General features: G+C 39.0%; 1 protein-coding gene across 6 annotated transcripts in view; it reads left to right on the top strand.

The window, feature by feature from the left end:
• Window positions 1-14,678, top strand: part of LOC124359397 (rap guanine nucleotide exchange factor 2) — a 483,874-nt gene that overhangs the window by 428,584 nt on the left and 40,612 nt on the right. For all 6 annotated transcript variants that reach the window (XM_046812105.1, XM_046812108.1, XM_046812104.1 and 3 more), the window contains 3 exons: window positions 1,394-1,533; window positions 2,404-2,626; window positions 11,666-11,802. In XM_046812105.1, the coding sequence (XP_046668061.1) occupies window positions 1,394-1,533; window positions 2,404-2,626; window positions 11,666-11,802 (500 nt within the window). The remainder of the gene's footprint in view (window positions 1-1,393; window positions 1,534-2,403; window positions 2,627-11,665; window positions 11,803-14,678) is intronic.

Genomic DNA, 14,678 nt, shown 5'->3' with positions numbered 1-14,678 from the left:
AGATGAGCCCTCTCTATATCTCGTTTGTTTTAATGTTACTTCGGGCCAGTGGTCCATACAGTTTCCACCATAAACAGTGATTCTAATTCAAAGTACTAAGTTCAGATGAGCCCTCTTTATATCTTGTTTGTTTTAATGTTACTTCGGGCCAGTGGTCCATAGTTTCCACCATAAACAGTGATTCTAATTCAAAGTACTCTGTTCAGATGAGCCCTCTTTTTATCTAGTTTGTTTTAATGAAATTCGATAGAGGATAAAATTATTGTTAATATGACACTGAAATTTTAGGTAGTATTAGAATACGTTCCAGGTAGAAACATTTTAATAAACTAAGAATTATTTCATATGATTGTTAATTCTTTAAACAAGTTAAATAAGTGCACACCGTTGGTAAAACAATTTGAAACATGAATGTCCGTTTGTTACAAATATGAATTGTTATTGGTGCATTAGTGGTTTACCCCATTGGGCCCCCAGACATTATTGTAGGCATCAGTGACTTGGATGAATGACATAGGCATTAATAGTTCATTTTGTACTTTCCAAGCTATAATTTGTAGTTCACAGTCATACAAATCATATATTTTACACTGATTTGATGAACAATTGCCTATAAATACATTTGTATTGCATATGAGTAACATTGATACAGTTAAGATGATCCTAAAACATTTTTGACAAAACTAGACTTGTGTACTATTGAAAGTCTGAATATCTTTCTTTCAGTGTGTTTCACTAAATAAAATGTGTAGAAGTGATTAATGAATGAAGCACCGAATGTTGGTAGTAATGAGTGGTAAACTGTTGGCAAGTTGTGTAATAACCTAGGATATTAGCTGCTGTGTGGGTAACTTGTTAATGATCCGCCAGATTACTGCAGCTCAGTTGAGATTGTCCTGATATCGTACACATTCCCACACCCTCAATAGGTGACTGTTGTTAATCATTTTTAATTTGATTTGATTATTAAATCTTGATGGTCGAACGAAGTTATGATAATTTTTAAAATTTGTTGTGAATAAATTAAAATACATCTTATCTATTTATATATGTAGTATTTGTCGAGAGATATAAAGTTTGGAAATTGTATAAATTTTGTACTTTTGTCAAACTTCTTATTTTTTTTTTTTAGAAATGATTTCAATGAGCGCCACTCATTTACTAGATTTTTCAATATTTGTGTCCACTTAACCTTATGCCGTAAGGTTCTTGACACCTGATAAAGAAAATAAGATTCCAATTCCTAAATAGCATGTTTCATTTTTGGAATTTATAGTACAAAATGGTGTAAAATTTGTTATATTTTGATAAAAGTATGAGTAAATATGAAAATGTAAAACCAAGAAGTATTATAGTCTCCATGTGTGTAAAGTATCATGTTGTGTATGTACAGGTGTTTGCGGTGGTAGAGAAGGCTGGGACAGTGGTGATGAACGACGGTGAAGAGTTGGACTCGTGGAGTGTGCTCATCAATGGTCATGTGGAGGTGGAGCACAGTAATGGCCATGTCGAACACTTGCAAATGGGTGACAGGTACTTGAATAACAAACAACAAATTTGATTGTATGGAGCTCATATTGACAGTAATGATTATTTCAAAACTAAACTTTTGCAAGGTGCCGTTCACAATGAATTTAATTCTGAAAGATAAATAGTGAATGCTGCCTTCTACAACATGCTACTCTAGCACTGGAAAGAGCGTGTTATGTGTGACCAAATTTGATTCAAAGCGACGGGTGGATCCTTCATTACAACACATCTGCTTATTCATATTAATTATTCAGGGTTTTCTGATAAATTCTGTTCTTCACCATCCTGATTATCCTTCTTACTCGCCATATCTAGCTCTTGGCAACTTTTCCCTTTCCCAAAATGCAAAATTGTGTTGTGAGAAAATGGGAAAAACAGTAGAACAAGAAACTAAAATGCAGAAGTGCCAAGGACTTTCAGGGGTACTTTGAGCAATAGAAGATATTTGCAAATAGAGAGTATTTAGGTGACAAAATTGATGTACCTACATTTTTTAAATACATTTTTGTGCCCTCAGTTTGCATATTTAATGGACTTACCTTATATTTTACTAGATTTTCTAACAGTGTTGTAAGAAAGTCATAAGAGTTCTATTCTCCAGAGGTTGTAGTCATCAGATGAAAACTGAATTGATTATACAATATATTAATTCACTCTGCCGATAGAGTATTTTGTGTCAGAGAATTAAATACATTAACTAAAGCAAACCTAGATAGATAGCCTAGGATTAAAACTGAAAAATTTTGAATCTTCATACTTAGATTTTTGTAAACATATAGAGAGACTGTCCATGTAAATACTATGTGATGTGATACACCAGGTACCATGCTGATAGCTGTTAGCACTAATTACGCTGTAACATTGTTCTCTCAGTTTTGGTATCCTGCCGACAATGGACCGATTGTACCACCGCGGGGTGATGCGGACCAAGTGTGACGATTGTCAGTTCGTTTGTATCACACAACAGGACTACTACAAGATACAGCACCAGGGTGAGGAGAACACAAGGCGACATGAGGAGAATGGAGCTCTAGTCATGGTGACAGAGCAGCGGGGTGCTCTGGAGGGGGGCCGGCGAGGTCCTGTCGTCATCAGGGTAAGAATTGTCTTTATACAGTATTCTAAGGTTCTGGATCATCATTGTTTATATTGCAAACTTGAATATTTCTATAGTTCAAATTTTGAACTTTGTGTTTTCAAATATTAAAGAAAAGTTCACCTAAGAATATAAACTTGTAATAATTTTTATCATTTACTTATTGCAAACATTATGTAGCAAAACTATCATATGTATGATTTTGGAAAGCATTAATTTCCTTACATGTCAAACTTTATATCTTCAAAGTTAGAAGAAATGTTTAAATTTTCTTCTCATTTTGAAAAATATTAGATTTTATTTATCCACTAAACACATACTGTATTGTTAACACATATCCCTAACAGTTATAAAAATTAATTTATAAAAATGTACAATGATTGAATCAGATTCACTGCTGCTGCCATGGTCTACTGGTTCTTTCCTAACAACTCTTTTATATTACTAGATCGATCTAAACAGTTCCTATCCATTTCAAATGCATATAATGTTGGTAAAATTCAACATATAAAATAAATAAAACTTGCTAAAATAGAAATTTGACACTCCTCCTAACCTAGGCCTACATAGATTATAAAACTGAGGTCATTTTAAAACAAAACACTAGTTATTTGTTTCACTACATCACTCTGGTGAAAGAGAAACACTTTTTAAAACTTATTTATACTGCTTTACTATATGATAACTTCAAATAATATTACATACTTGCAACAAGAAATGTAAACAAACAAACTAACTAATATATAATCAACAGCAAAGCAATGACAAGAATGAAAATGAAATACAATATTCTTCTCTCCGTCTTGTATCAAACATTGAAAAATACCGAACTTCATATTAATCTATAAAACGATTTATTCGCTATCGAATACTATCATTACTTTTGTCAAAAAGCATTATAATTACTTTATATAAAGTGGTTTTTCGCTGGGATATTTGACTGTCACTGTAGTGATCGTCACCAGTACCTCGGTTAAATATAAATTAGTAAATTGAATATTATTCTTTCGATTAGTTGTAATAAAGATACTTTTTGGGACGTTTTGACTGTTTGATAAGTCAGTACCCAATTTTGTGACAGCTGTATACTATTAGTCAAAAATAATCTACCATGGCGATGCCAGAAGATGGCTAAACAGATGTTTTGAAAAAAAATTGGTAGGCAGAGGTAAACCTTATGAAAACCTTGAGGAGTATAGGAGGTGTTAACAAACATCCCAGCACATGCTGGAAGCCTCAGTGGTAGAAGTCCGGTAGCAGATGGAGGAATGTGTTGGCAACACTGGAGTACATGTTAAACTGCAGTTGAATAATTTATAGAAAAGGAGCGTATGATTTAGCTTTCTTTTTATGCCCATCACAATTTTCACCTTAAAAAATAAAATGTTTATAAAATATAAGATGGGTATTGATTTATCAAACACCTATAGATTAAACTGAAACCGTACATCGCCGCTCGCACACCCACAGCAAACCATCAGGGAAGCGCGCGCCCATGGTGGCGAACGGGGATGCCGGATCAAAACAAAACTAGGTAAAAAAGAACACCGTGGTCAGTATACTCAGGTTCATTTACTAAGACACAGCATAGGCCTATCCAAAAAAAATAAAAAAAAAATAAAAAGTGCCTGCAGTAGTATACCTCAAACAATCCTTGTCAGGTGCACCTGCATACAAAAATTAGAAACGCCATAATTTGAAACAAGAAATGCCAATTCCACCCGGTATCCTTCGGCTAAGGGCGGGCTCCTAATGAAATCCAAGAAATAACTAAATAATATCTAAAACTAACTTAAAATTAAATAACAAAATATAAACTATATAAATGGCAACAATAACAATAACAAATAAATAAAGAATATGATCAGGGTATCACAGATGTTGACTAGTAGAAATGTCCATCATGGTGGCCGTCCTTCAGCAGAGCGCAAAAGCGAAGGTTCTCTGCGACCACGCATGATGGAGAGATGACAGCAGAAAATCAACTCATCTCCTGGACCTCATCAGTGAGGGGCCGTAAACTTAGCCGCACATGTCAGAAGGAGAACAGCTCAGCAAAACTAACAAACACTTAATTAAACAAAATATTAAACTGGAGCTACTCCTAACTTGTACACCACGGCTCGGAGTCTCTACCACTCTACCGGAAAGGCCAAACGCCTTCAAAAGGTCAGTGGGCTCTGCAGCCAATAAACCACACACACATACACTATATAAAACACACATGAGCCGGGGAGATATAGGTATTGAACCGGCTCAGACTCCCCCCCCCAAAAGGAGGAACTCCCCTCTGTTAATTTCTTCAAAATGAAGAACCAAACGAAATGCCTCTCCCCCCCAATGGTTGAAGAATTATAAACCGGAAACCCTGAAGTCTGCAGAAGGGAAAACCAAGAAAATCCAGTTGGAGGCAAGAAATCACTCCAAGAGTTGCGTGGGTACAAAGAAGAAAACAGGAACCTTGATCAGGAAGAAAGAGCAGAGGTGATCAGGCCTCTGGACCTAAAACCCTCCCGCACAGACTAAAGAGAAATCACGGATGACTCCGGCAAGGCTTCAGATGGGATATGTGCGCCTTCCTGAAAATCTTCCCGGACTGAGGATCTCCCAGTCGGGCAGTCACCGGAGTCAGAAACTTCAAGATGCGGTGGGGACCAGTCCACCTGTAGCAAAGTTTAGCAGCTCTTTTATCCACAGCCGAACTGACTGGGTGAGCCTTGCAGTAAACTAGATCCCCCACCTGGAAGGGATTGGCAATACGACCTCGGTTGTACTTCCTCCTTACTAACTCCCTAGCCCGAATGAGATTCCGCCTGGCTGCCTCCCAAGTGGCTTTCACATTGGGAGTACCAGGAGGTGGCAGAAGATCGCTAATTTTCCAAAGGTTCGCCAAAGGGTTGTTTGGCGGAAAGCCAAATAATAACTCGAAAGGTACCGCCTTGTGACTTTCATGCTGGGCCGTATTAAAGGCAAATTGGATCCAAGGTAGTTGTTGATCCCAGGTGGTCTGATTTTCCGCATGAAAGGCAATGAGAGCAGATCGAAGATTGCGATTAAACCGTTCGGCGTGAGAAGGCTGAGGATAGAAAGGGGAAGCAGTCACATGGCGGATTCCGTGCCCAAAGCACATTCTTTTAAAGATATTGGAGACAAACTGTGAACCATTATCGGAAACTAAGGTGGCGGGGATTCCAAAGTGTTGAAAAAAATGGTTACGAAGTGCTTGCACCGTGAGCTGCGCGGTAGCACTCCGCAATGGGAACAACCAAACAAACTTGGAGAAGGCATCCACACAAACAAGTAGGAACTTATTTCCGGACTTGCTACGCGGGAGAGGCCCAACATAGTCAATGAAAACCTTCTCCAAAGGTTTTTCCGCCACCTCAGATGACAAAAGACCCAACTTGGTATTTTGAGCGGGTTTGCTTAGCGAGCACAGTTCACAAGAACGTACTCGAGCTGCAATATCCCGGTCCATACCTTTCCAGATGAACTGATCCCTAATCTTCGCGATGGTCTTATGAATTCCTAGATGTCCGCCCACAGGAGAAGAATGAAAATACTGAAAGACCATCGGTACAAGAAAGCTTGGCAGCACTAACTTAGGTTTTCTCCGCTGCTTGTCACGGCAGCATAGAGCACCTCGGTACAGAAAATAAGGAGGGTGGGCACCTCCGTTTTTAAGCTCATTGATGATAGCAGTCAGCTCGGGATCCTTAAGTTGGTGTGGAACAATGTCCGAAAATGCCAGAGGAAAGTCTAGGAGCACGCCACAACATGGCGGCTCTGATAAATTCTGGTGGTCGTTGGGTAAGTGATACATGCGTGACAGAGTGTCCGCTATGATATTTTGGGTGCCTCGCACGTGCTGCACTGTGAACTTAAGGGCAGAAATTTGGACTACCCAGCGACCAATCTGGGAGCAAATCTTCCCGAGCTGACGGGGGTGGGCAAGGAGCCAAGAAAGTGCCTGGTTGTCGGTTTCCAACAAAAATTCTTTATGTTCTAGGTAACGCCTGAACTTATTAATTCCAAACACGACAGCCAAACATTCCAGCTCATAAACAGAACAACTCTTCTTCTCACAAGGGGTTAACGTGCGTGAAGCATTAGCTATGGGCTGCCGGATACCATCTACTTCTTGCGATAAAACAGCAGCAACGGCTAAGGAGGAAGCATCAGTTTGCAAGACGAACTTATGACTGAAATCAGGCATAGCCAAGACTGGAGGCTGCATCACTGCCTCTTTCAGCTGCTCAAAAGCAGTCTGTTGCGCTTCACCCCACTCAAACTTGGCACCCTTTTTCCTAAGAGAGTTCAGAGGGGCCGCCACTTCAGCAACATTGGGGATGAAACGACGATAAAAATTTATCATTCCCACAAAACGGGCAATCCCCTTGGCATCCTTAGGAGGAGGAAACTCCCTGATTGCCTGGGTTCTCTCTGGATCAATACAAACACCTCGAGAAGAGACAAGATGACCCAGAAACGATATTTCAGGCTGAGCAAAACTCACCTTTTCAGGATTGACGGTAAGGCCAGACTCTCGCAGCCTAGTTAGAACTTCCTCTAGATGAGTCAAGTGCTCCTCATAACTCTCACTGTACACAAGCAGGTCATCCAGATAGTTGAACACGAACTTAAATTTGACATCATGAAAGATAGAATCCAGGAGTCTGGTGAGTGTTTGGGCCCCCACAGCCAAGCCCATTGGCACTCGGGTGAACTGGTACAAATTCCAAGGCACACAAAAGGCAGTGAGAGGTCGAGACTCGTGTTTTAGAGGAATCTGATGATATGCCTGATTAAGATCAAAAATGGAGAAATACTTGGCCTTACCAAACCAGTCGAAAGCAGAATGCAAATCGGGGAGAGGCACGGAGTCAATTTCTATCTGAGCATTGAGCTTTCGATAATCCAGGACCAATCTGGACTTCCCATTAGGTTTCGGCACTAGAAACGCTGGACTGGAAAAATTTGAGCAAGACGGCTCGATTACCCCACTCTTAAGTAAATCATCAATCATATTTCTCAGAATTTCCATCTTGGGCGGAGCAAGCTTATATGGATGGGAACGTACAGGACGGGTGTCTGTAAGACGAATCTCGTATTCCAAGAGATTGGTCGTGCCCAGTTTGTCAGTTAGGACTTCAGGAAAACTGGAACAAATCTGCCTTATGTCCTCAGCCTCTTTCGGCGTAAGATGTCCTAGTTGGTCAGGAGGAGTCAAGCTCTTATCTTCCATCTCTAAGGCAGCAGTCCCACGAGACTCGACATCTGAAAAGGGAACGAGCACCCGCCTGGCGAAAGCAAAGAAAACATGACTGGAGGCCAAATCCAAAATCATGCCAGTTTTTCCGATAAAATCTGCTCCCAAGATGAAAGGAAAAGTCAGGTCCTTAGCCACCAAAAAGCTCCAATCCCAAGAGAAATAATTAATTTTGATGTGAATCTGGGCACTACAGATAATAGGTAAAGGTGTGCGTGAAGCAGTCCAGCAGATAAGTGAACTAGGCTCAACCTGCCGTATTAGCCCAGAGGATTTTAGATCTTCAAAAAACGACAAAGAAATCAGGCTGCGTGCTGACCCAGAATCAACCAGGGCCTTCTGCACCACATTCCCCACAAGTACATCCAGTTGTGGGCAGGTTGAGCGGGCAGCCCTTACTCCCTGCGCAGCCAGAGCAGCAACCTCCCCTCTCGGCCAACGATGATAACTGTCCCCAAGTCTATTTCTTTCTGTTTTCTTTCTGTTCTGTATTAAACCAGCTACCCTTTTACCATCAAAATCAGGTACATATTTGCCCTCAAAATTACCTTTACGGCACGAGTCGGGCTTACTCGTCCGCAAGCTTACTAGTTTTTTTTATTAAGTGGACAAAACGGTCTAATATGTCCCACTTGCTTGCAGCCATAACAGGTAGGAGGCTGCCTACGGGAAGGAGCAGCTGCTGGCTCAGACTGCACCGGAGCATGGACCGGCCCCGGAGGCAAGTGAGGAAGATGCCTCGACATGGCCTCCCTTTGATCATCCGCATCCTGAACCCCTCTAGAGATGATGGAGAGGCGGTCCAAATCCGCAAAAGATGCGGGACGGCTACAAAAAATCAAACGGGAGCGTTCTTCAGGTTTAATGCCCTCCAAAATAAGGCTCACCAACTCCGTTTCGCTCAAGCTCAAGCGCAACACCCGGGCTACATCCCGTATCTCCCCGACAAAATGGCTCAACGTCTCGTCTGGTGCCTGAGGACGATAAACGTGTTCCACCCGCAAGCGCTCCCTAACCCGAGCAGGTACAAAGAACTCCAAGATCTCGGCGTGGAACTGGTCAAAGTTGGCACCTCTCTTAAGGCAGTCTAGAAGGCGATCAAAAAGCGGCCTTAAGGAAAACTGCGCTAAAATCTGCATAAGCATGGCATCTGTCATACCAGGAAATTCTCTTAGCTTAAAAACTTCCAGAAGGAAATGGATAAGTAAATTAGTGTCAAGCCCATCAACTCTGGGGAAGTGTTGTAAAACACTCCCCAAAGGATGGGGCAGTTTGCCAAAGCTAGAAAAGGAAGGCACAACTATAGATGATGCCTCACCAGCCGCTTCAGGAGGGCCACTACCCATCGGAGACATAGTAACTCTGGGAGGCTCGAAAGAAAGAGCCGGTGGATGGTTAGCAAAAGTAATGGTAGTGGGAACCTCCGTTGGAGTGACAGCGGTAAATAGTACCCCCTTCTCTTTCACCGAGCGCACCTCACTCAAACCATCTAAGGCTTGTTTTAATTTGTTACTGGCCGAAAAAGCCCAACTTTTAATATCAGAGTCTAAACTAGGAGCTGACATAAGTAAAACTATTCTGTCACGCCAATGTAAAAGCTGAGATGCCAATCTAGCCTTTGCTGACCCGGACATGGGAAGTGACTCAAAATTAATATCGTCTTCTAATTCCTCCATTCGGGTTTTACAAAACTCAAATTCTGTGTTAATTTGGAACTCTGCATTCCAGCTGCGGTCCAACGCTATACAAGCCCGTAATTGAGCTCTTAATGCCCTCACATCTCCCTCGGGCTTCTGTCCTCTCGCCAGGACCTCAAAAACCAACTCGGGCTTGCGTAGATGTTCAGGCACCAGGGAAAACGCCATACCAAACAATTAAGACAAATAAATACAACAATAAACAACAAAGCGTACGCTACAATTACTTAGTAACCTAAGTGGACTCAACTCACAAAAGGCTTACACTGACGAGGTCCAAGTGAAGAACTTAATACCTGCTACCTAATAGAAGGATACCCTGCCACAAATATACACTAACCACAACCTACAAACACAGAAGCAATAAATATAACAAAACAACACATTGATAGGGGAGAAGTAGAGTACAGTTAGATACATTTAGCGGTTAAGCAATTTAGAGTCCCTTGCTCCCTGCAAAGGGTAAGTCTGCAGGAAGCAAGACACTAAACCAATTCCACCCGGTATCCTGTGCTAGGGCGAGCTCCTAATGAAAAAAAAGTTGTGTACTCTAACCTCCCCCTACCTAACACTAACCTACACCAACAAACAAAACCAGAACTGAGAGACAGCTGAGAGAGCAGCTAACCACGCTCTGCTACCATTGAAACCGTACATCGCCGCTCGCACACCCACAGCAAACCATCAGGGAAGCGCGCGCCCATGGTGGCGAACGGGATGCCGGATCAAAACAAAACTAGGTAAAAAAGAACACCGTGGTCAGTATACTCAGGTTCATTTACTAAGACACAGCATAGGCCTATCCAGTCAATATAAAAATATATATATATATACTATAAATAAAAAAAAAAAATAAAAAAAAAATAAAAAAAAAATAAAAAGTGCCTGCAGTAGTATACCTCAAACAATCCTTGTCAGGTGCACCTGCATACAAAAATTAGAAACGCCATAATTTGAAACAAGAAATGCCAATTCCACCCGGTATCCTTCGGCTAAGGGCGGGCTCCTAATGAAATCCAAGAAATAACTAAATAATATCTAAAACTAACTTAAAATTAAATAACAAAATATAAACTACAGTAGAACTCCGATTATCCGAACCCCTATTATCCGAATCCCCAATTATCCGAATCACGATTCGGTGAAATTATGTAAAATTTGAAAGTCGTCAAATAACAGTGACGGCGCCCCGCCCGACGAAACGTGCCATGACGTAGACAGGGGCAGGAGCCCGGCGCGCCAGGAAGGACAAATATGTACTGTATGTAGCCTATTGCACATTTCATCACTTAATTTTTCATTTGTCATTTAGTTTATGTACTAGTACTTTTCGTTAATCTGTATTGCTGTACTGCATTTTTATTGCTCATGTTTATTTCTGTACTCTATAGTATTAAAATAACAACGTTTTCAATGCACTTTTGTTTATTTAATGTAAAATACTCCTTTTTTGCATAATTTCCATGCTAAATCCAACTATCCGAATTTTTGCATATCCGAATCAGCCTGATCCCCAATTAATTCGGATAATCGGAGTTCTACTGTATATAAATGGCAACAATAACAATAACAAATAAATAAAGAATATGATCAGGGTATCACAGATGTTGACTAGTAGAAATGTCCATCATGGTGGCCGTCCTTCAGCAGAGCGCAAAAGCGAAGGTTCTCTGCGACCACGCATGATGGAGAGATGACAGCAGAAAATCAACTCATCTCCTGGACCTCATCAGTGAGGGGCCGTAAACTTAGCCGCACATGTCAGAAGGAGAACAGCTCAGCAAAACTAACAAACACTTAATTAAACAAAATATTAAACTGGAGCTACTCCTAACTTGTACACCACGGCTCGGAGTCTCTACCACTCTACCGGAAAGGCCAAACGCCTTCAAAAGGTCAGTGGGCTCTGCAGCCAATAAACCACACACACATACACTATATAAAACACACATGAGCCGGGGAGATATAGGTATTGAACCGGCTCAAAACTCTAACATGCACTATTATAGATTAAGAAATAATTATTGTATTAGTGGTATTTGCAGTATAATGTGTTCATTATGTATCTGGCAGGCAACCCCTGAGAAGCTGATGCTGCAACTGGTGGAGGAGAACTCAGTAATAGACCCAACATATGTTGAAGACTTCCTTTTGACCTACCGTACCTTCATTGACAGTTCAGGGCTAGTCACCAATCAGCTTTTGCAGTGGTAATTATAATGTAGTAGCTAAACTCATATTTAGTCATAATAATATTTTTTGTGAAGGTAAATCTTTCTGTTGCTAATTAATTGAGACTAAACTGATTTCAGATTATTAAATTTTTTGTTTCACCATAAAGGTTGCAAATATTCAGAAAACTCCATAGGTTGTGAAAATGTTTATAGTTTATTGAATGATACAGTTATTTGTAGTACAATGTTGGTTTGGAACAATGCAAATTCTGATGATTATCCACCATTACTCGATAATTAAGGCTAAAGTCAACCTAGTTTTTAAAAAAGGTAACAGAAATCTAACAGAGAATTACCGACCCATTGCAATTTGCCCGTTTGTAATAAAATAATTGAATCTTGTTTGTTGTCTTAATTGCATAATTTTTTGTAAATAATCCATTACTATATGACCATCAATATGGTTGCATGCCAAAACTCTCCACTGCAATGGCTGTGGAAACATGGTTGATGTAATTTTAATAGGCTTTGAAGACAAATTACAGTAGCTATAGGTTCTAGTTTGATTGACTTAAGCAAAGCTTTTGACAATGTGTCCCATAGCATATTAAGTAGAAAACTTAACTATTGTGGCATTAAGAATGTGCAGTTGAATTTGTTAGAAACTTACCTAACCAATAGAAAGCAAGTTGTTAAAGTCAATAATTTTCAATCAGGATATTTCAATGTCATAGCTAGCGTCCCGCAAGGATCTGTATTAGAACCATTTCTATTCTTAATCTTAGTGTAAATACACCTTTTCTATCTGTACTATAAGCAGGTGATACCATACTGATTATTGTAGATTAGCAGTGTGAAATTAGCAAAATTAAAAATTGTCTAAAACCCTTTTCAGTGCCGTGGCGTTTTGCTGTATGGTATGCATAAAATGCCGAGTGAAAATGCCTGATTTTGCAGGGGTCTGGTTAAAAATTCATAACAAAAGTATTTATTGGTATAATGTCCTGGGTTTTTGTTTTTTTTATAGACAAATATATTTTCTTTACAAATATAATACATTGATCACTCATTTAACGTTTTTATACCAATAAAAAAAAAACATTAACAAAAACTTTATGAGCAAAAACATTTTGTTTTTATTTTGACACAACTCAGTGTTATTGAAATATTTTATTTTTTCACTTTTAGTTATTCTATCTTATACTCCATTTACTTCTTTACAAAAAGACATATAAAATTTTTTTTTATACTTATAAATAAAGTTTGGAAAATAAATATGAAAATATGAACCACTACAAAACTAGAAATTTTCTAACCTAACCTAACACTCTGTGTATTGTCTACACTCCTAATGCTTAAATCTAATGCCTGTAATACTAGGTCTTCATTGTCAGCAATGTTTTTACAACTCATTGTTTACAAAGACAAAAAACATAACAACTATACAAATGTATTTAGTAAAGTACTAGATGCTTACAATCACCGAAACTCACGGTCAAGTCATTGTTCTACTTACACACAGACTAGAACAACATACACAAACAAAATAATTTGAAGATACTAACACTACAAACCCATTTACACTTAAAAACTTTCAATAATTACAATCATTTGTGAAATAAATACCAGCGCAAACAAAACATGTGACGGCTCTTCCGCATAGCGGTCGATTCTAAACTCGACTGACGCGTTCACTTTACAACCGCCATAAAAATCGGAATCTAACCAGAATGCAACAAAACCTACATCAAAAGTTACCTTGAAGCCTTTGGAATGCATATGTATTATGTATAGTCATTGAGCCAATTTAGATAAATACTATATAAAATATAAGCGTTACTGCAGAAGTTGCAAATAGCGATTCTGGCACTTCTTGCATTTAATGCAGGATCGCAAATAGCGATGCTCCGGTACTCTAAGGGTCAATTAATATTTATTGATTAATTATTGGCTGAACAGAAATTGAAACACTAGTCTGATTCATGCAGTAACTTGGAAACAGGAACAGGCACACTAGATTATTACCAGAATAATGCCAAGCAGCTTTAACTTTACACAAACTGCAGCTGTTATCTTACCATCCTGAATGGCTTAATAGTCAAGGTCACTGACAACTGTTACTATACGGCTCCTTCCCAGGACTGAGTTCAAACTGAGACGACGTTTTTACCAGCAATACTATTTGCGGAGTATAGATAAAAACACAGTAATTATTACAATCACTATATTATTGAGAATCATATATTTGCCATATGTGAATAATTGAATAATAACAGTTAATTAATTAACTCTCCTTTAACTATATATTTATTATTAAACTATTGAACTTATCACTGCAAAATTTTTTTAAAACAATAACATTTCCTTGTGGAGTTTTTGTGGGTCCAGGATTCGATCAGCAGCAGAACTTTGTAATGGTGTGTGTAAATTATGGTATCATAAAATGTACTAGTATGAGTGTAATAAATAGAGTAAAGAAAATTTAAACAACTGGAAATGTTTAAATTGGATTCGTAACTTAAATAATTCTAATCTAAACACCATTTTAGACAATTTAAAGGAACAAATTCAGAACCTTGGCAATGAGAATCCATTGGGTTTTTTTATTTCTGGGTTGGTCCCATGATCTTTAGTTTCCACCATATTTCACACCAACTCTTTACTAAATGATATTTACTTTAACACATTCAGCGCCATGTGTATCATTTATGATACACAAAGCTGTTTAGGCAGGGGCCGAGTTAAAATTTTCATTTTTACCGTCAGGGGCCAAGTGCGATTTAAGATCAATAGTGCTTTAAGAAACACAGTACTATAATTCTTTTTGAAATCAGACGAACAGTATTGGCAGTACATTAATTTTTCATGTCTGTGCAAAATGATACACGTGGCCCAGACTGTGACAATCAACT

The sequence above is a fragment of the Homalodisca vitripennis genome, chromosome 4 (assembly GCF_021130785.1).
Source record: "Homalodisca vitripennis isolate AUS2020 chromosome 4, UT_GWSS_2.1, whole genome shotgun sequence".
In the NCBI taxonomy this organism is placed as follows: Eukaryota; Metazoa; Arthropoda; class Insecta; order Hemiptera; family Cicadellidae; genus Homalodisca; species Homalodisca vitripennis.
This window is presented reverse-complemented; position numbering and strand designations above follow the sequence as displayed.